Source organism: Gossypium arboreum, chromosome 1 (assembly GCF_025698485.1).
Source record: "Gossypium arboreum isolate Shixiya-1 chromosome 1, ASM2569848v2, whole genome shotgun sequence".
Taxonomy (NCBI): Eukaryota; Viridiplantae; Streptophyta; class Magnoliopsida; order Malvales; family Malvaceae; genus Gossypium; species Gossypium arboreum.
This window is the reverse complement of record NC_069070.1, coordinates 109,602,445-109,623,277: the sequence shown is the minus strand read 5'-3', so window position 1 is coordinate 109,623,277 and position 20,833 is coordinate 109,602,445. Positions and strand designations below refer to the sequence as shown.

The window sequence follows — 20,833 nt, the reverse complement described above, 5'->3', positions numbered from 1 at the left end:
TTAAGATTTCTAATTAAATTTTTGACATAATTAGATAAACATGAAAATCTTATTATTAAAATGTTATTTTTAAAAACAAGTATCATATTTATTTAAAAGAAGACAGATTTATGAAGACTTTTATTTGAGGATAATTAATAAGATAATTTCAACTTTTAAATAGAAATTTAAATCCTATTAAAATATTGTTGATTGGTCACTTGAAGAGGTCTATTTATTTTGTGCCATATATAAAGAGCAGTTTTAGAGACAACTTTAGTGTATTCTTGTGGTTATTTGATTATATTACTTTACGTATTTATAGAGTATTGGGACTACAATTATTTAATTTTTTTTACTTAAATTAATAGATAATTTAGATCATTATTGAATAAAATTTGAATATAATAAATAACTAAATAAATAAAGATAAAAGTTAAAAGAAGAAAACAAGTGTATCTTGTGGGGAAAATGATCCAAATATAAATAAAATTACCCATCTTAAATTTTTTGTTTAAAATTTTGGTTTTCACATTAAACATTGACAATAATAACAGAAGAAACTACCGAAACATGTCAGATAAAAAACACAAAACTCTTGCAAAGCAAAGAAATCTGTTTTGTTGTCAAACGAAAGTCATCGAAACTCAATCCCTTAATTTCTCAGACATGAACAAGAAACACGCAACTCTTTTCAAGATCCTCTTAGCTCTCTTTGCTTTAAATTCCATCACACTTTACCTTTACTTCTCCTCCAGCCACCACCACAACGACAACCGCCGGGACACCACCGCTGAGGGTTTCCCCGCTATTATCCCACACCGTGGGCCTCATCTCTCAAAGCCCTGGCCGATCATCCCATCCTATCTCCCTTGGTCTTTGACCTCAAACGTACCTTCGAAGTCATGTGAAGCTTATTTTGGGAATGGGTTCACAAAGTCAGCCGATGTTTTGCCGGCAAAAGCCGCCGTGAGATCCGGGTCAAGCTGGTTCAGGTGCCATTACTCGGGGACTTTAAGGAGTTCGATTTGTGAAGGTGGGAAGATAAGGATGGATCCCGGTAAGATTAAGATGTCGAGAGGAGGTGAAAAGCTGGAGGATGTTATTGGTAGAACTGAAGATGAAGAGATGCCTGAGTTTGAAGATGGAGCTTTTGAGGTCGAAGCTGAAGAAAGAGGATCCAGGTCAAAGACCAAGAAGCTTGTCGGGGAGGAGTTTTTGAACGAGTTCTTGCCTGTTGGGAATGTTATGAAACATACTATGAGGGAATTGGTGAGGTCAATTGTTGTTGTGGGTGAAACTGATTTCACTTGTCAAGAGGTTAGATTCCCTTTGATTTCTGTTCTTCGATCTTGATGAAATTAATATTTCTGGCTGTTAATGGAGGCTCTCAAAGTAAACTAATGTTTGGTGCACATATGGAATATGACTTAATGCAAGTCTGTATGTCAAAACACATGTTTAGGCTATTCTGTTTGTGCCTGTTCCAAGGGGAAAATTAGCTTGTCTTGTCTGGTTTTAGTAGTTTTAACTATTATATGTTTTCCTTTGTTCTAATGTCTGGGGATTTTTAGATTAATTGGCAGCATTTCAATGCCACTGGTTGCGAGTTTACCGGCAAATACATGAACTGAATTTTGCAACTTTGGTTTGAAATAAGTTGGTTAGGAAGTAGAACTTTGATTTAATTTGTAAGTAGATACTAGTTCGGTTTGCAGAGTAGTTGATTTGTTCATTAGCTACTAATCCGATTGCTGGTTCTTGGTTTTGTTTCTCTTTGGATTCTGATTTGGGAAGCTTTGATTTCAGTGGGTAGAGGAGCCTATACTTCTAATAACAAGATTCGAGTATGCAAACCTTTTCCACACCGTGACGGATTGGTACAGCGCTTATGTGTCTTCTAGGGTTACCGGCTTGCCGAACCGGCCGCATTTGGTCTTTGTGGATGGTCATTGTGAGGTTCGGTTTCTATTAATGTCATATTTCTTCAACTTAGAATACTATCATTCTTTCGATACCATGTTATCGGCTTCTTTTAATGTCATATTATCCTTTCTTGTCTGAATGGAATGGAGGAGTGGTTATAGATAGGAATAGGGAGGAATGTTCGGTTAGTGAATAATGAACCATGTATAGTAACCTATCTTACAGGAGGTGAGATAGTCATAGTCCACCTGAATTCCCAATAAAAGGATGAATCCCAAGATACGAATACAATTCATATACATAAACTGTAACCTATACTCACTGTTTAGTTTCTCAACACTCGACTACGAGGAATTTTCTGTTTGCTATGATTGTAGAGTTTCTATTACATGATAGCCACTGCCCTGCTTTGATACTCCTTGTGTAGAGCTTTTCCTTTTAAGTTGTCCCCCGAGGGTGTAGCATGACATCTGCGATCGTCGTTTTCATTATGCTTGCAACAAGAAGTCACATTTTATGGATATTTTGAACATCTGTTTAGTTTAACTATTTGTGTCTATTAAAGGCTTTATTATCCTACAATGGCTGATCTTTTTTTTTTTTTTTTTCCTTTTCTTGGCTGAATATTTGTAGACACAATTAGAAGAAACATGGAAAGCATTGTTTTCAAGCCTTAGATATGCGAAAAACTTTAGTGGTCCGGTCTGTTTCCGCCATGCTGTTTTATCACCATTAGGATACGAGACTGCATTGTTTAAAGGGCTTAGCGAAGACATAGATTGTCAAGGTGCTTCTGCACATGATCTATGGCAAAGCCCCGATGACAAAAAAACTGCTCGGTTATCTGAGTTTGGAGAAATGATCAGAGACGCTTTTGGATTTCCTGTAAACAGACATCATTCTGATAAGGCAGTCTCGGATCATTATAACATCCTCTTTGTCCGTCGAGAAGATTATTTAGCCCATCCACGCCATCGAGGTAAAGTTGAATCAAGACTAAGCAATGAACAAGAAGTGTTTGATTCACTACAGAAATGGGCATCTGATCATCAGGAATGCAAAGTAAACCTTGTCAACGGGTTATTTGCGCACATGTCCATGAAGGAACAGGTCAGAGCCATTCAGGATGCTTCGGTTATTATCGGTGCTCACGGTGCTGGTCTAACACATATAGTGTCTGCAACACCAAACACCGTGATTCTCGAAATTATTAGCAGCTTTTTCAGACGGCCTCACTTTCAATTGATCGCCCAATGGAAAGGATTGGAATATCATGCCATTAACCTTGACGGATCGTATGCCAATCCAGGAGTTGTCATCGATCGGCTTAACAAGATAATGAGGAGTCTCGGGTGCTAAGAAATTATTATTTTTTCCAGATTTTATTTCCAATCCGGCACTTAGGGAAGAAACTTAGAAGAGATTGTTTTCCTTTCAACAGACTGTTTTCATAGCCAAGTTAACTGAAAGGAATGTTCTATAGGAACAGCAGAAAGGAGACGGTGAAACCATTCCGGTTGGTGATTGATTTCGGCATTGTTCATTTGTTGGTAGATGGAAAATTTTTGGGTCTGATAGGTCATCTTTGAAATGTAAGATTACAGGTTCAATTTTCGATTCATTTAGTTTGAGACAATTCCTGGACACATTATTTGTTTTCTATCATCTTAATCTGTGAATGAAATGGGATATTTAAGATTATTGTATTATAACACTCCTGATGTATCTTGCAATGAATTCAGGATGAAATTCTGAATTTCTTAGCTAAGATCTTATACGTAGCATATTATGTTGCTGGGAATCGTATATGGGTGTTGCGAATACGTCTCTAGATGTTCAACTCGTCAATTGAATTAAACTCGACACTCGAGATATGTCACAAAAAGATCCAAAAAGAGGATACTTGAGAAGCCTCCCCTAAAAGTATCACAAAATCTCTTTGTATTAGACTTTAATTTATTTATTAAAAAAATAGATAAATTAATCCTTGTACCTTAGATAAATAAATAAAACAGCTTCTCCATCAAAATTTGATGTTTATATATAAGATACGATAACGAGTTTAATCCTCAACCTATACATATTTATTCTATTATTTTATTAGAAGCAAATTAAAAAAATTTGAAACTAATAAAACTAAAGAGTCAAAAGATCTTAATAAAAATTTTAAAAAAAATTAAATTAAGCCTTTTAAAATTTAAAAGTTTTTAAAAATCATAAAATTATAAACAAGATTTATAAAAATTATTATTGGGTCGGTATTGTTATTTTTAATAAAATTTTATATAAAATTTTGTAATTTTTCTTATAAATTGCGTTTATAATTTGTATGGTTTTTTAATAATTTTAAAATTTAAAAGAGTTTAATTGAATTTTTAAAATTTGTTATTAAGATCTTTTGGGGCAAAATTAGGCTAATATGCCACTTAAAAAAAAGTATTTAAGGTTTTTTGTTGTTTTGTTTGAAATTTCAGTAAATAGGTTGATTTTTGGACAAGTGACAAAAATATTTTTTGTAGGAAGCGTTTTCAGATGACATGGTAGGAGGAGGAGGAAACTTGGGTGACATGAAAAGAGAGAGGATGAAAGCGAGCTTAAAAAAGATTAACAACTAGATTGAATTCTGAAAAGTCGAGAATCTTGGGATAAAGTTTTCTGAAAACCCAAGAATCTTGGGATAAAATTTACATTCCATCTTTTCCATGGCAGATGGAATGCTATCTTAAAAACTTTTCAGACAAAAAATGTTTCTTGTTAGAAGTGTTTTTTTGACTTGTCATGTCTGATATTTTCTAACATTTTCAAATCTATTTCATATTTGGTGATAGAGTTTCTTATAAAATGAAGATTGATATGAGGAGGATTTTGTAGTTAAATTTTGAGCAGAAGATTTGAATGTTAAGGAGAAGATTGTTAATGTTCAAAATCTGAAGTTCAAAAATCGACTCAACAAAGTAAATTAATTCAAGTAAGTAACTTTGGTGTCGTTGTTTGAATTTGGTTAACGAGTATTTATTTTTATGTATAATGGTTTTGTTTTAATTTTATATTGAACATGTGAAACAAGTTTTTTTTGGTAAAGATGAGTAGACGAATTAGAGCCATTATTTATTACAATGGTCAAATTTGTGACATTAAAATTGAGATTATTTTTGTATCAGCCCAACCTACAGAATTGGCTTTCAAACAAAGCATCAAATTAAACGAGCTTCTGTCAAGAATTAGAAGAAAAGTCTTGACTTCAAGCCGAAAGAGAATTTAGATCTTGAAAAATAAATATCTAACATCAATGAACCCTCATTAATATAATAGATTTGAGCTCAAAGGCAACATGGATGTCAAGTTAATGCTTGATTTGCATTGCTCAATTGGAAATGATATATTAGAGTTATATGCCCAATTTTTCGATTTAGAGGAAGGTGATCCAAGTTTGACAACAGTTCCAGTTAATTTGTTTCGGGAACAGGAAGTAGAAAGTCCAACCACACAGTTGTGTGGTGGTTTCACAGCGTTGTTACAAAGCTCGTATTAGGGAATGGCAAGATCATCGATGGGAAGACATTTCTCGATTTCAACCATCGATTTCAAGTTTGGCGTATAGTCAAGGTTAGGTGGTAACCTAAACATAGAGACCTCTACACGATGTTCTATGAGTGCTTTTGACTTCATCTTCGGAACATTGATGATCTATGCTGGAAGCACTTATGCGAGTATGCCATCAAGTTATTTAGGTGGACAATTCGTAAGTAATGTTGGTTTTAACCCAGGGTTGATGAGAACGGATGATGTTCTCCCTACAACTTGTACCAGCAAAGGGACATCCAATCTTGGACATGAAACTACAACTGGGTTGATAACGAAGAGGATGTTGAAATAGATAATGATCCAATCTAGGAGTCCAGGCTGCTTCAAAAATTGCATTATTTTCTAAATCAGAGACCATAGCTACTAAACCAGAAGAGAGTGATTCTGATAGTGATGGTTCAGACAAATCTGGAGGAACCCAATCAGATTTTACGACGTATGAACCTCCACCCTACATATTGTCAACATTGATGCTAAAAATGGGTTAGGATTTTTAGAACTTCCTCATAGAAGACTGAGTCATGTGAGTTCTACAAATTTTGACAATTTACAAGTTGGAATGGAGTTTTCCTCCAAAGATGTTGCTACAATGAAGCTGTATAACATGGAGCCACCTTAAATGTACCAGATTTTGAAATTTATTTGGCATTAGAAGACTCTCGATCAACCTCAGTATGAATGCTCGAATGAATTGTTGTCTTTCAACCGCATTAGAAGAGTTTTTGAGATGTGAGAAATTATCTTCTAACCGTTTCATATCTATTCGTTGACTACTAAACTTGTCTGACACAATACTAATAGTTGGTGGCAAATGGTGCCCTAATCAGCGGTACGCACTACCCTAAAACGATGGACACATCAACGATAGACTGAGTTGTAATGTCTCATCCTCGAGTGTAATTGTACACTTATAGCACGAAAGATGAAATATGTATGTCTCGGGTTTCCATCTTTCCAACAAAGCATTGATAAGTGCAGGCTCCAATTTAGCCTCGCTAAGCATAACATGACACATTTAAGAACCCCATATCTTCCAAATATTATTCAATAACATGCGTTACTCTAATAGTTAAATTGTGTATATATGTTTTGATAATTCAATGTCCATCTGATTAATATAAACATAAAAATAAATTTATATATTAACAACTTAATAATGATATTAATTAAAATAAAAACATAATAATATTTTCTTACCATTTGTAATTAGACATTGAAAATGTGTTTGTGATCTAAACAAATTAAAGGTATTGACATTTTTAAAATTTTTAAGATGATGAAAATTGAATAAAACCTAAGAAATTACAAACGATTATGTTAGAAAATTGAGAGATTAGGATAGAAAATTAAAAGTAAAAGAATTGAGAGTGAGTTGAGAGAATAGATGAATAAAGACTAAATGAAAAAAAATTGAAAGTATAGAGGGTATATATAGGAAAAAATTTTAATTGTTGGGGAATTTTTTTCAATACCTATTGGTTGCAATGGTTAGAAAATCAAGGGCGATCCAATGGTTAACATATATACATTTTTTGCATTTTTTGTTTTTGATTTAAATAAATCGTGTTGGGTGCCACATGGTAAAAGTCACGCCCTATAAGCACGCTTTTGCCATGACATCCGCATCTTGCCAAAAAGGCTTATTTCACTAAATTAAAAAAAAAATCTAAAACCCTAAATAATTTTTTAAACTGACATATATGTTTAATTTTCCCAACTTTTTAATCTTTTCTAATGGGCCAAATTGAATAAATATATAAAATTAAATATTAAATTTGTTATCATATTGTATATAAACACCAAATCAAATATTCAACTGTACAAATTTAACAAAAAAAAAAAACTGTTTGCTCCCTCATTTAACATTCAAAAGCTAATTTGCTCAATTTTTCAATAGATAGACTAAATGCAATGCAAGGTATAATAAGGCGATTTAGGTACTTTTGCCGAAATGCAGCTTATCCATTTCTTCATCAATTTCGTACCATCATGATTATATGTAAATATTTATCCACTCCATGTCTGCAACTTTTGAGTTCCTTGTTTGAATTATGTCGAGTTAAGAGCTAATCAAGCTTTAACCATCAACTAAATTCATCCTATATGATAATACAAAATCCCAAAACAGGCTGCCATTTATATTAAGTTAAATCTCAACTAAATTCCAAGTACAAAAAAAAAAAAAAAATGCAGCTCAAGGTATATGATAATACTGTTGAATTACGACACAACTTCACTACTTGAAAATTCATACTAAATGTGTAACCACCATCACAATCTCAAAATCTACTGAAAATGATGAAAGAAAGGTTAAAAAAGGGACATTTGGTCTGAAATATGATATCTCAAGTAACAAAACTTTAGGCAGCTCCCTTTCCCTTCCTTCTCTGGATCTTCTTCATGTAGAACTCTAGTTCTTTGCCTTCCAAGATATACCTGTAAAACCCATTTCACACGTTAGAATAAGTGGTATAATAGTGTTATTGTCACTTGTCCTGTCCTAATTATCCTCCAAAAGATTAGTGAAAGGAATTTATCAGCTGTCTATAAATGATTCCTTTAACGAAGCAATTGTGCATTACAATGGTAAAAGTCATGAGGTTACATACCCGTCAGCACGGCCGCACTGACCAGGCCGTGAAGAGATACAAGCCAGTAAACGACCACTACTGAATTGATCCTCAATATGTGGGTCAAGCTTGCGGTTCTGCTGACGCTTTTCCAACTTCCTTAAGACATGGTTGCTCTTCTTTGCCTCCTCAGCAACAGTTTCACCTTCCTATATACAATATGAAGCCAAAAATTGTAAGATCCGATGCCCTCAGATTATAGTCAAGTGAACTTTGTAACTGACACCGATATTAAACAAAGACACAGCAAAATAACTAACACTTCCAAAAACAATTAACTCAACAACAAAGATACTAATCTATTATTGAAGCAATAACATCCAGTTGAAAAAGAATATTTAAAAAAATTCCTCCTACCTCTCCTTCTTTCTTGGTAGCTGCTGCAGGTGTTTTCTTCTTGCGACCAAGGTCGACACCATAGTGCTGGAGATACCATTGCTTGAATGGAGCAGCATCAACTTGAACAATAGCACTCTTCACCAAAGTTTGAGTACGAACAAGCTCATTGTTAGATGCATTGTAGACCACATCCAATATTCTGGTTTTACGAGTCACAGCCTCACTTCCCCAGGAGTAGTTTCCAGTGTCGAGCCTCAGAGCGCGCCACTTCACATTTCCACCACGAACCCTAATCCTCCTGACTGTCTTGTTGCTTGACAACTTTGTGTTTGCTGGTTGCCTTCCAAGCTCATACCTTATAAAAATTAAACCATCAATAAGGTAGGATAAACTAAGATTGAAAACCAAGTCAAACAACCCCATAGTATAATAGATGAAGTGGATTACAACTCTAGCCTCCAATAGCATAGTTTACGGTAATGAAATGGTGAGCAACTTAAATAATTTAATCAAAGAAAATAAACCCCGATAAAGCTCAATAAAATTGCTCCAAAATCCTCATCTGACAATAAAATGAAGCTAAATCTAAAACGAAAGGCCTAAAATGGAATATCAGTTCAAGTAAATTTCAAGAACAAAAATTGATTTTTTTTTTCAATAATCCTAAATCAACTTTCTAAGCAACCAACCAGATCAAAAAATGATAAAGAAAAGGTCATCAAAGGATAAATAAGAAACAGGAAAAAGAAGGGTTTGCAGATTACTTTCTCTTCTTCCTCCAAGCCTTCTTTTTGCCACCAGTGGCACGCCTCTTGTGCACCGAATCACGAGAAATACCTATCAGAAAATTTTAAATTGAACACCAGTAAGCAAGAAAATCAAGCAGAAAACTACATTATTTAGAAGATATTAATGAAGAAAAATCGTATGAATTTGAGAAATACCCATTTTGGCTGAAAGCTCAAGCCTTTTCGCAGGGGGAACAGAGGGCGGGGGTTGGAGCAAATCTGTGAAGAAAAAAAGGCTAGGATTCAGAAGCAGTGATAGGCGGAAGTTAGAGCCCGCATATACACAAAAACCCTAGTTTTTGTTTAATTACCATAATGTCCTAATTTGGGTTGGGTTTTTGTTAGGGTAAAAAGTAATCATGGGTAAATTAGATTAATGCTTTCTTGGCCCAATTAAATGTTTGCGTTCATGATTTTATCCCTTAGAAAGCCCAACCATTATTGGATGTTATATTTGAAATTTGGGCAAAATAAATGTCGTTACTTTATAAATAAAATAATTATTTAAATTAATTAATCCCATTAAATTATATATTACTCATTAACAAATTATTGATGTAACATATTAATCTATTAAATAATTACAACATGATGATTTTTTATTGATTTTCCAAACTCCAACAATCCTTCTCTATTCTTCTATTTTTCTTTCTCAATTTATATTTATACAAACTTTAAACTTATGTAAATTAAGAATGAGATTGGATGGATAGTAGGATGCACTGCAATGTTATATATTTAGTTTATTTTTTGTTTTATGCTATAGTATTTGATCTCACTGTCACTGTTATTTTTATGCTAATTACAACTAAATACACCTCCAATCCAAATTCACTCTAAAACTATTAACCAGGTAGTTAAGAGATCCAACGGACTTAGCATATTGTTTAAAATTTGTTCCATCAATTATAAGAATCAATTAAAATTGTTGAAAAGGTTGGATATTCTGCTCGGCTCAATCAAACCCGAATTTAATTTAAATAATAAAAAATATATTTTTAATATGTTATTAATTTTTGAATAGTAAAATGAATTTTTAAAGGGTTGAATTATCCAAAAACGAGCCTAAACTTGAACAATATTTAAAAAATGGGACCTCAATCCAACTCCAGCCATCAACACCTAATCTGAAATATATAATATCCCTAGAAACACTGTAATCTCTAATCTTGAAGGACGCAACCAACCAGCCACTTGTGACTTGCCTTCCTTCCATGGTTCATACTGGTACATGACTTTGTTGCCAGACATAACAGAAAGAGCAAAGTAGGAAAAAGAAGGCCAAGTAAGATAATACCATGGATATCATCATTTGATTGCAAAACTCCCCCACATGGTTACACTGATTCTTCTCCATATCTGCCGATATACCACACCGCCGCGCATCCAGATGTCACCAAGCCCATAATCACCTGCAATCAATGTAGTGATGAAAGCCATGTTCAAAAGCAACAATTCGCTTACCAGATAGAAGTAATACTTCAGATCTGATCCCGAGAAGGCGCATTGAAAGTAAAACCTGTAACATATCCACAAAGAAAATGGAGATTTAATAAAATTAATGAAGGAATGAAACCCAAAAATAGTGGGTGTTTGTTTACCTCATAGCGGACTGCCTCACAAACACATCAGATAGAGATAGAAGAAGAGGGAAGGATTGTTAAGAGTTTGGAAGAGTCTAACAAAAAAATTTCACGTGTCGGTCTTTCAAATGAGCTAATTAAATTAAAAATAAAATAAAAGTGACTAAAATAGGATAAATCGTATTTTAGAGTGACTTGCGTGTAATTTAACCTTAGTTGTATAAACATTTTGTTTCTATCGGATTGGAAACAAAACAACTAAAGCTCCCAACTTTGCTCAACAATGGAAGCAACAACCGAAGCAATTTGGGATAAATTATTCCTTCTCTCTCCAAAGCCCCCTTACAACTTGCAAATTTTAAGATAACAATTTGATTCCTTCCATTCCCTTTTCTATTGTTATAACTCATAACCCACTTCCTTGAATCCATCAGTGTATGCAAAAACCTAGTCTTGGATACATTTGGAGGGTATTTTGATGGGGTTTGCGCTGTTGGGTTCATTGGGTTCTTATGTTTCTGTGAGAGATTCTCATCACTGGAATGTCAGGTTTCAGTCTTTCACTTTGAAAGAGAGGTTTGTTGTTGGCTTCAACTTGGCTAAAAATTTCAGGGCTTATAAAAAATTTGGAAGAGTTTCACTTTGCAAGAGTGAATTTGTGGACTCTGAAGAAAGAACAAGCCCCGATGAGGTAATCCTAATCTTCACCTCTCAAACTTTTCAATCTCCTTTGGGATTCACTTTTATTCTTACTAAAAACTTAATTTTTGTCTTGATTTATGACTCATGTTATAGCCTGGAGAATGCTGATTATATTGGATAGCCATGGATTTTGATCCTAAGTGTTGCTTTATAGAATTAGACTTGATTTTATGTTATTAAAGTAAAATCTCTGAGCAAATACCTATGTTGGTTATATTTTTGGCTTTTTTGAACATGCTCTGCTGATAATTTGAGTGTGCAATGCACCAAAGTAATGGGAATTGTCTTGGAGATACAAAGTTGAATTGCTGCCATTTTTTCATGGATGTGTAATTTCAATTTAGTTTATGGATGCCATCTCCTTGTGCTGGTACAATATAATTTGGGGATATTATTTTGATAGGTTTTGTGTAAAGTGAGAAGCTTATTTGCTATGTTCTTTTCTCGTTTGAAAGGTTAGGAAAGAGATAGAGCAATGCTATGAACTCATACACAGACTTGGGAGGGGAGTTGTGTACTTGGGTTCTTCAAGGATGGGACCTGGCCATCCACATTACTCACAAACACTGGAACTGGCTAGGGAGGCAAGTTAATTTATAGAGCTTTTCTCTCTTTAAATGCATTTAGCAAAAGTCTGTACACTTTGGACTGATTTCCCCTAGTGGCTTGTTTTGATTCTTTTCATGAGACTAGTTTTTACTGCATGGCAGATAGCTAACCTTTTGGACTGTACCACATGGACTGGGGCTGGTCCTGGCCTCATGGATGCTGCTATTAAGGGTGCTCAGGAAGCAGGAAAGGCGGTTGGTGGGTTTAAGATAGGTAAGGAAGCTGGAGAATGGACGACCTCGAAATTTCATCCATACCTGCCCTCAGAAACTTATCTTACTTGCAGGTGAAATTTAGTGTTTCTAAAGGCTCACAGACACCATTCTAAATCTATGCATCTGAACAATCATCGAAATAAATGCAGGTTTTTCTCTGCTAGAAAGCATGGGTTGGTTGATGCTGTGGTCAGGAGTTCGAGCTCTGATAAGACAGCAGTAGTTGCTCTCCCAGGTGGTGTTGGTACTCTTGATGAGATGTTTGAGATACTGGCATTGATTCAGCTTGAAAGGATTGGATCAGAGCTTCCGGTTCCCTTCATTGTAATGAACTATGACTCATTCTATGCGAAGCTCTTAGATTTTCTTGATGATTGTGAGGATTGGGGTACCGTCTCTAAGGGAGAGGTTTCGTCTTTGTGGAAGATCTGTAACACTAATTCTGATGCTTTAGCGTACTTGGCAGAGTTTTATGATCTGCCATTTTCAGTGAACAAATGCATGGAACAGAAGCAAGAAGCGCACGTAAACAAGTCCCTTAAGATGTTTTGAAGCGGATGGATATAGGTATTGTGTGCTGTCATTCACTGTGAGATTCGGAAAATTGAAGTTTTGAGAATCTGGAGCAAATAGAATACTAACTTGAACGAGTTTCACGAGTAAGCAAGATACGAATTCCTTGGATATGTATGAACTAATCTTACATTGATTTGTGAATCTGTCCATGGTTTTTCAGAATTCTACAATGAAATATGAGAATCAATGGAAAAATAAGAGGTAGTTTGGCTGATTTTATGCATATATGGTTCCATTTCCAATCAAGATGATCTCATGATATGATCATGATGTAAAATATTTATCAAGCTAATAAACAAAGCATCAAATATTCAAAGGGAAAAAAACAGACAAAGATCAAATGTCTAAATAACCTAACAGCTACATATGAATGTCCATTGCATAAAAAACTAGGACACGTTATTGTTTACTAAAATCCTTAAGGTTTCCAACAAAAGAACATTAGGTCAAATAACTAATGTCTTTCACATTATGGTGCACCACTCGGGGTCACCATTACGAAAGCTGTCTGGTTGCGGTGGCGGCTGCGGGAAGTACTCAGCCTGTGGCTCATAGACAGGTTGATTCTGATTATAATGCAAGTAATGTGGGTAGTTTTCATATATGGGGTGCCAGTTTCTTTGCTGAAGAGGAGGATAGCCATAATAATACTCTGGTTTTACATAGGGATTATATCCATAGCCACCATAGTACCGGTAATCATAACAATGTCTCGAAGGAATATTCGTCTCTCCAAATTGGGATCTCACCCGAGAGAAATCTGCGTGTAACCCTACTTCCGCGAGTGTCTTCATCAATTGTCTAGGGTTTATTCTTCCTGTTATTTGGACAATTCCCTTTTCTCCATCTATTTTATAAGTGATACCTAAAGAAAACAAACCAGAACAGAAAGTAAGCATGATAAAGGGACTTGTTCCTCAAGAAATTAACAATGTAGCAGAGAAATAGAAAATGAAGAACCATCAATGCTGTCCAAGACTCTGACAAGCATCACACGCCATCCAAGGAACCGGGTATCGACTCTTAGAACACAGTTCTGATCAGAAAAAACAGAACCCACAAAACACAAACATTAGTGAGTATTTGAAGAGAAATGTGCAAATCTATTGAGAGAAATTAGGATCACAAAGTTTTGGAGCAAACCATGTCTTCAGCTGGGTAATCCATAACTGAGAATGTTCTTCGTTTGGCTAAAAAAGCTAATGACAGAGTTCTTGACAGGCAATGGAAAACAAAGATATATGAAATGAGCCAAAAGGATGGATAAATTTAAGAATGTGGATTAATAATGTTAAGAAAATTAAGTAGCCTAATTAAATGTAGCAAAAGATATCAAGGAGGGATTTGGGAGAAATTTACTCCATTATTTGATAAACAAGATTTTACATCAAATCAAACCTGTTATTGCTTAATCCCATTATATAATATAATTATGTTTTTGGCATCTAAAATCTCAGAATCATTAAAATAAATAATTAGATATCTTGCCATTTAACATATACTTGATTTTGTGGGTGTTTTTGAATAAATTTAAGAATGTGAATTAATAATGTTAACAAAATTAAGTAGCCTAATTAAATTTAGCAAAGGATATCAAGGAGGAATTTTGGAGAAATTTACTCCTTTATTTGATGAACAAGATTTTATATCAATATTTTAGAAATCAAACATTTAACCCCACAGCATAATACAAATATGTATTTTAGCATTTAAAATCTTGGAATCATTGCAACAAGTAATTGGAGACCTTACCATTTAACATACACGTAATTTTGTGGGTTTTTTTTTATAAGTAATTGGATACCTTACCATTTAACATACAAATGATTTTGTGGGTGTTTTTTTTTTTTTTTTGATAAATTTAAGAATGTGGATTAATAATGTTAAGAAAATTAAGTAGCATAATTAAATGTAGCAAAGGATATCAAGGAGGGATTTTTGGAGAAATTTACTCTATTATTTGATAAAAAGATTTTAGGTCAAAATATTAGAAATCAAACTAGTTATTGCTTAATCCCACGATATAATACAATTATGCTTTTTGGCATCTAAAATTTCAGAATCATTGCAATAAATAATTGGATACCTTGCCATTTAACTTTGTTGACCTGATATCGTGGCAGTCTATATGTACTTAATCAAAGTAAATAGAAGAGAACAAAAATGATCTTTTCTTTTTTATTTTTTTTTTAAATTAGAGGGCGAAATAAATTTTTAGGAGTATAATTTTTTTTCGGATAGCCACAGCCTTGTTAAAGTCTTCTTCTTTTCTTTTTTTTTCCCCTTGTAAAGATTGTGAAAAGATCACTGTTAAGCTATGCAAGTTTTGAATAAAAATTGAAATTCAAAATTTTGCTAATGGGCTGACTTGTTTTACATATATATATATATGTATGTACATATAGTAACTTAATTTGCATAGCAAATAATCATTAACACAAAGAAAACTAAACTAATTTTCTGAACGATTTATTTATTCATAAGATCAAGGGGGAAAAAGGACATTTGAAAAACATTAGATAACTGATAATTGTTTTAGCTGCTTACAAACATAAAACTATGTAAGCAGCCTTAGAACAAAACAAAACCATAAAAAAGAAAATACTATGTTTTCCTCCATTAAAAATGGGAGAAAAACTTCAACACTAACTACTTAAAGAACAAACCAAAGATTATATTACATCAAACAGCAAAAAGAATTTTTGGGTTTGGAGCCAAGAGCTAGATTGCTGCTGTTCTCATCCTTAGCCACAGATTGTTTACATGGATCATGTTCACATCCATAATATAACCAGCAAAGTCGAGCTCCGTTTGCTTCAGCTTTTGCTAGCAACTTCAACTGTAACACAGGGCTTATTTTTCCAGAAATATAAGCCTGCCTTGTAAATGCGTTGATGGTGAATGTTACACCTAATAAAAATTACAAATACCCCAAAATTAATTCAGCATAAAAAGGAAAATAAGAAATTAAATGAAACACACACCTTGCATTGGCTTGAATAAAAGACGCATTGCTTTGTGCCAACCAGGAATATCAGTATCCACTAGCAAAACACACGTCTGCAGGAATATACTTTCAGTGAAGCAAGAAAGTGAAATTATTAAGAAATTTATAGTTTAGTTACCATTGTGGGTTCTGATGTGTGTTTTGGAAGACTGATCCCATAGTTGATTTGATGAGTAAAAGCATGTGTTTTGGCTTTTGCTAGCAACTTTAGAAGAAGCTCTTTGTCAATTTCCCCAGAAACATATGCAAACTTTGTTTGTGTATCAATGGAGTACGATACATCTGATAAAAATAATTAACACCCCCAAATAATAAAAATCAAATCTTAATTAATTAATACAGAAAGAAGAAAAAAGAGACAAAGAACCTTGAATAGACTTGAAAAGTTTTGTCATTGCCAAGTGCCATCCTGGAATATCAGTATCCAATTGCAAAATACAAGTCTACAACAAAACTGTGAGCCATTGTTAATTAATATGTTTAACAGGATCAATAAAGAAGTAAATGATGATTACCATGCCGATTGGTTGTTCAGCCATTGATAGAATAGAAGACGGAAAAAGGTAGATAAGTTTTTATGTCAAATAAGTTTGCTAAAATTTAATTGTTTGGAGAGGTAAGAATTTTTGTTTTTTGTTTGTTTCTTTTTCCTTTTATTTGATGATATTAATAAAAATGGATGGAGAACTTAGAAATGAAGAAGGATTTGGAAAGTTCTTCACAACTTGATTTTCGGGATTTTCCTATATTACATCATTTTGATCAGAATCTGCCTTTGATTGCATATGTTTAATTGAAAGTTCAATTAGTTCTCTTGGATGTCTCTTCAACTATTCAATGGCTGTCTAATATTTACCAACATTATTTCAAAAAAAATTTATTTAACAACATTATTTAATGAATCGAGGTATGCAAGCAGTTCGATGTTTAATACTTACAAACATTTGATGAATCGAAGGAAGTTCTCAAGTTCAAATCTTGTGAATGGACAAAAACAATGCCCAGAGAATTTTATTTCCCATTTAAATGTCCGAACTAGCTCGACTTCAAATTTAAGCGAATTGTGAACGGATCCCAAAGGGTTTTAGACCAATAAAAATGATTGCTTAATATTTTTGGGTATAGTTTCTCAAACATCAAACGGTGAATAAAATTTTTAGACCTAAGAGAACCACAGTATAGTTTTGTATAATTAGATAATAGAATTATTATAAGAAAATATACAAATGCATATATTGTCAAGTACTACTTTTTCATCGTGTATATATGTGTGTATAGGGGTTATTCAACATTTATTTTACAACGTTAAGCTTATAAAATTATGCATTATATCAAAAATTTTCTTTAAAGTAGGAAAGAACCTGCTACAAACACAAAGCTTGATCTATAATCTACTTAAGCAAGTGGATCAACCCTTCACTGGAACCTAAAAGATAAGTCATCCAAGTTTTTCAGGAGTTTGGAGAGACATTGATCTTCAATCAAATATTCTTTATTTTGATCCAAAATCAGGCATTAGAAATGGAAATGCAACATAGGACAAAAAACAATTTCCCATTTCCTAGCTCTCAGATAATTTTGATTCTACATTCTTACATTGTAACTCCCAACACTCGCAACAATCAACAATCTACATATAACAGACGATTAACACTGATGAATGGCCCCTTCCCATCAGTTACCAGTAGAAAACTTGCCTTCATTTGGTTTACTTAAGGACTTGCAGAAAGAAGAAAAAGCTCCTTTCAGCTCATCTGGAATAGGGAGTGAAAGAGGGAGCGCTATAGGATGAGGCCCCTCATAGTGCCCGCTCTTGTTTCTCACAGAAAATGAATGTGCCAATGCTGGCTGCTGCTTGTTAAGCCCTTCAACGATAAATGAGAATGCCCCAAATGTGAGACAGCTCTGTATAAGTGCCTGGGGTGCACCTGCATAATCATTTCAAGTTAAAATAAGGCTCAAAGTGAGAACTGTATTTTACAGCAATTAATTGAACCTTAAGATTCTTATACCTGGGAAACTTAGAGCAAGCCCAGTGCAACATCCAGCTACCCCAGCATTAATAACTGCAGAGAAAGATAACATTACCGTATATCAACACATCAAGCACAAAAAACAGGCAGTATTTACACTTATTTTCACAAGGTATACCATCATCTTTTCCCCGCAACCTCTTCAAGAAGCAAACGACCAAACTGTGTACACCCGACAAAACTGCAAATGTCTATAGAAGGAAAAATATAAGAGAAGTTAGAGATTTGTTCAGTCAAATGGGGAAAAGCTACAAGTTAATCACTTAATTCTCAAAACCTTGGCATAAGATCCAGCCTCCACAAAGGATCCTTTAAAACCCTTCTTTTTAATCAATCCCGAACCTGAAACAAATGCAGAGAGACAAATGAGAAACAAGAGAATGTTACTTAAGAAACCCAAAAGGTTAAGGCCTAAACTTGAAGTGCCATAGAAAGAATAAAAATCAAGGCATTGAACATACACTTCATGCAACCTAAAACCTGATAGAGAGCAGGGGATCCTAATTCCCAAATATCAAAAGCCCCATCTCTTAAAGGTAACATTCAAGCTTAAAGAATTCCAAGTCATCAATACCATTATCCATTCAACTATTGCTATTATTCCATAATGCAAATTGTTCTACTAATTTTCAAGTTTCAACTCATATTATAATATAGCAAAGAACCCCGGTAACACCAGACTAACAATTAAAACCAAGAAATTCAAATAAAAACTTCCAAAAGTCTCTTCTTTACCGAAATTAACACAAGAAAAACCCACAAAAAAAAGAGAGAGAGAGAGAGAAATTTATGAAAGATAGAAGATAATACCGTAGCCGAAGATGGAGCCCATGAAGGCACCAGCGGTGGAGTCTCCTGCGAATTGGAGGAGGCATACGGCAGGTGAATTAGAATTGGAATTGAGAGGATTGGGGATTATAGCTTTTGACGAATTAGGATCAGAGTTTGTTTCAATATCTTCAGAGGAAGAGCTTGAAGAATCCAAATCAGCCATTTTTTTTCCTGCAAAATGAAGGATTTTTTTTTTTTTTTTCACTTTGAATCCCTGCTTGCAGCTATTCCCGGATACCTAGTTTTACTTATCTGCATACGACGTCGTTTACCTCCTAGAATCCTTGAATTTATGAAACTTTACAGGCAATGAGTAAATTTAGGGCATAAATCAAATTAGAACTCGACGTCATTGAGAACAAAAACAGAAAGAAAGAAAAGTGAAATAAATTTTTAATATTTTAACCGTAATTATTTATCAGTAGTGTATTTTAGTTCACCAAATTTAAGATTACTAGTACTAATTTTATATTTTATAATCACATTTATCATGTTTGGACTAAAAAAATTTGCCTTATGATATTAACCATAGTACTAAGGTTTGATCATATAAAAGTAATTTCAATATCATAATCGAAATAATATTGTTTATTGAATCTTAAGTTGGTTAGTATCGATATTATTGTTAGTATAAAAGGGTGTAAGTTTTATTGCACTAAAACATATTTATTCTCCTATTTAAAAGTTGGAGAAGGACTATAAGTAGTGTAGACATTATATAAAAAATAATATATTGATTTGTATGAGTTAAAACTCTTGTCAAATACTTATTTGACATGAAATTTTAAAAAATTAATTAAAATTTCCAGGATAAATATTTCATAAGTTTAGAAGATTAGCATTTTGTCTATTATGTAATTTTTTTTAAAATGTTATTATCTTTATTCAATTCTTATTTCTATCTATAAGATCTTCCCCAATCCTTAAAATGAAAGAAAACGTATCACTAAAATCTTCATCATTTTAATTGCTACAATAATAATAGGCCAATTAAACTAAAGTTCAATCGATTTTTATTACATTTTATATAAAATATTATTTTCATAACAATTTTGTCCTTCCTTATTAATTTGTCCTTTTTTTTCCTTAAACCATAACAAATAACATATTTTAATAACAAAAATACTTTTCTCTTATCTCTCAATGGAACAACAAGATTTTACATTCTAACAAAATAAAATAATATGACATACTTAATAATATGCTAAACAATCTTTCATTTGGATAATTTTATTATCAGAAATGGCAACTCAACTACAAATTTTAGTCCTCTTTATTTTATGGTTATAATAAAATAATTATATAGATAGATAAATAAGGATTAGTGTAAAATCAAGTCTGTCATCCGAAATAGAAATCATGTTTAGCAATGAAAATCAAAATCTTTCACTAAATTAAACTTGAACTTTTAGTTGGGTCATCAGCCTAGTCCATGAAAGCTGTGCTCACAATTATAAATTACAAGCCCATTTGAAGCATCAATATTCAATCCCACATTCAACATAGGATTCCCAATCCAAAATGTTAACAAGTATCCACCATCATTCACCATTACCCTCTGTTGTCTGACAACTACCAGTCAACAAACCAATATAAAAGCTCTACTCAATATCATAATTCTACAGTCAGGGCAGGGCCCTATGGATCTGACTTCTCTTGTCTTGGAATCTCTCCAATTCAATGCCATCATCTTTCAAAGTAATAAAACCTAAAGTTTTAGGGTGTCATAAATGTTTTGAGACCTATGGGGACCCTTTGTCAGCATTTATGGACTTTCTCTTGTATGATGGGTATCAAGATAAATTTTAAAACTTTTGAATGTGAAAATTAAAATGACTTGAATTAGATTTTTAACTTTGGGGAGTGTTAAAAATGGAAAATTTTCATTAACAAAAAATCATATTAAATTATTGATCTTAATTTAAAATTATACCATTTAACAAAGAAACTAGCAAATCACACAGGATTAGTTAGAACCCACAAGAATGTTTCATGTCTCTCAAATGTTAGCAATAAAGATAAGTTTTATT

At 33.3% G+C, this 20,833-nt stretch overlaps 5 protein-coding genes and 1 long non-coding RNA gene across 7 annotated transcripts; 2 read left to right on the top strand and 4 right to left on the bottom strand.

Moving 5' to 3' along the window:
• The first annotated feature begins 503 nt into the window (after positions 1 to 503).
• Positions 504 to 3,617, top strand: LOC108480423 (beta-1,2-xylosyltransferase). 2 transcript variants are annotated; one of them, XM_017783420.2, is made up of 3 exons: positions 504 to 1,299; positions 1,789 to 1,938; positions 2,539 to 3,617. In XM_017783420.2, exons 1-3 carry the CDS (start codon positions 553 to 555, stop codon positions 3,262 to 3,264), a joined length of 1,623 nt encoding a protein of 540 aa, XP_017638909.2. In that variant the 5' UTR covers positions 504 to 552; the 3' UTR covers positions 3,265 to 3,617. The 2 variants fall into 2 exon arrangements, with proteins under 2 accessions (XP_017638909.2, XP_017638910.2); XM_017783421.2 differs by lacking the exon at positions 1,789 to 1,938 and having other exon boundaries at positions 506 to 1,299.
• Positions 3,618 to 7,607: 3,990 nt separating this feature from the next.
• LOC108480556 (40S ribosomal protein S8-like) lies at positions 7,608 to 9,553 on the bottom strand. Its single transcript, XM_017783592.2, has 5 exons — positions 9,404 to 9,553; positions 9,224 to 9,296; positions 8,478 to 8,814; positions 8,100 to 8,269; positions 7,608 to 7,926 (listed from the first exon to the last, which is right to left on the bottom strand). The coding sequence occupies exons 1-5, from the start codon at positions 9,405 to 9,407 to the stop codon at positions 7,851 to 7,853; spliced, it is 660 nt and encodes a 219-aa protein (XP_017639081.1). The 5' UTR covers positions 9,408 to 9,553; the 3' UTR covers positions 7,608 to 7,850.
• Positions 9,554 to 10,217: 664 nt separating this feature from the next.
• Positions 10,218 to 10,999, bottom strand: LOC128294202 (uncharacterized). The gene is made up of 2 exons (XR_008284506.1): positions 10,849 to 10,999; positions 10,218 to 10,766 (listed from the first exon to the last, which is right to left on the bottom strand). It is a non-coding gene; the product is annotated as an uncharacterized LOC128294202 (long non-coding RNA).
• A 65-nt stretch (positions 11,000 to 11,064) lies between these two features.
• On the top strand, positions 11,065 to 13,130 carry LOC108480553 (probable cytokinin riboside 5'-monophosphate phosphoribohydrolase LOGL10). The gene is made up of 4 exons (XM_017783589.2): positions 11,065 to 11,521; positions 11,988 to 12,116; positions 12,243 to 12,427; positions 12,506 to 13,130. The coding sequence occupies exons 1-4, from the start codon at positions 11,309 to 11,311 to the stop codon at positions 12,906 to 12,908; spliced, it is 930 nt and encodes a 309-aa protein (XP_017639078.1). The 5' UTR covers positions 11,065 to 11,308; the 3' UTR covers positions 12,909 to 13,130.
• Positions 13,131 to 13,146: 16 nt separating this feature from the next.
• LOC108480554 (uncharacterized) lies at positions 13,147 to 14,326 on the bottom strand. The gene is made up of 3 exons (XM_017783590.2): positions 14,076 to 14,326; positions 13,893 to 13,968; positions 13,147 to 13,797 (listed from the first exon to the last, which is right to left on the bottom strand). The coding sequence occupies exons 1-3, from the start codon at positions 14,097 to 14,099 to the stop codon at positions 13,397 to 13,399; spliced, it is 501 nt and encodes a 166-aa protein (XP_017639079.1). The 5' UTR covers positions 14,100 to 14,326; the 3' UTR covers positions 13,147 to 13,396.
• Positions 14,327 to 17,409: 3,083 nt separating this feature from the next.
• On the bottom strand, positions 17,410 to 19,190 carry LOC108480801 (chloroplastic import inner membrane translocase subunit TIM22-2). The gene is made up of 5 exons (XM_017783905.2): positions 18,783 to 19,190; positions 18,250 to 18,314; positions 18,091 to 18,163; positions 17,952 to 18,005; positions 17,410 to 17,867 (listed from the first exon to the last, which is right to left on the bottom strand). Exons 1-5 carry the CDS (start codon positions 18,964 to 18,966, stop codon positions 17,614 to 17,616), a joined length of 630 nt encoding a protein of 209 aa, XP_017639394.1. The 5' UTR covers positions 18,967 to 19,190; the 3' UTR covers positions 17,410 to 17,613.
• Positions 19,191 to 20,833: the final 1,643 nt, after the last annotated feature.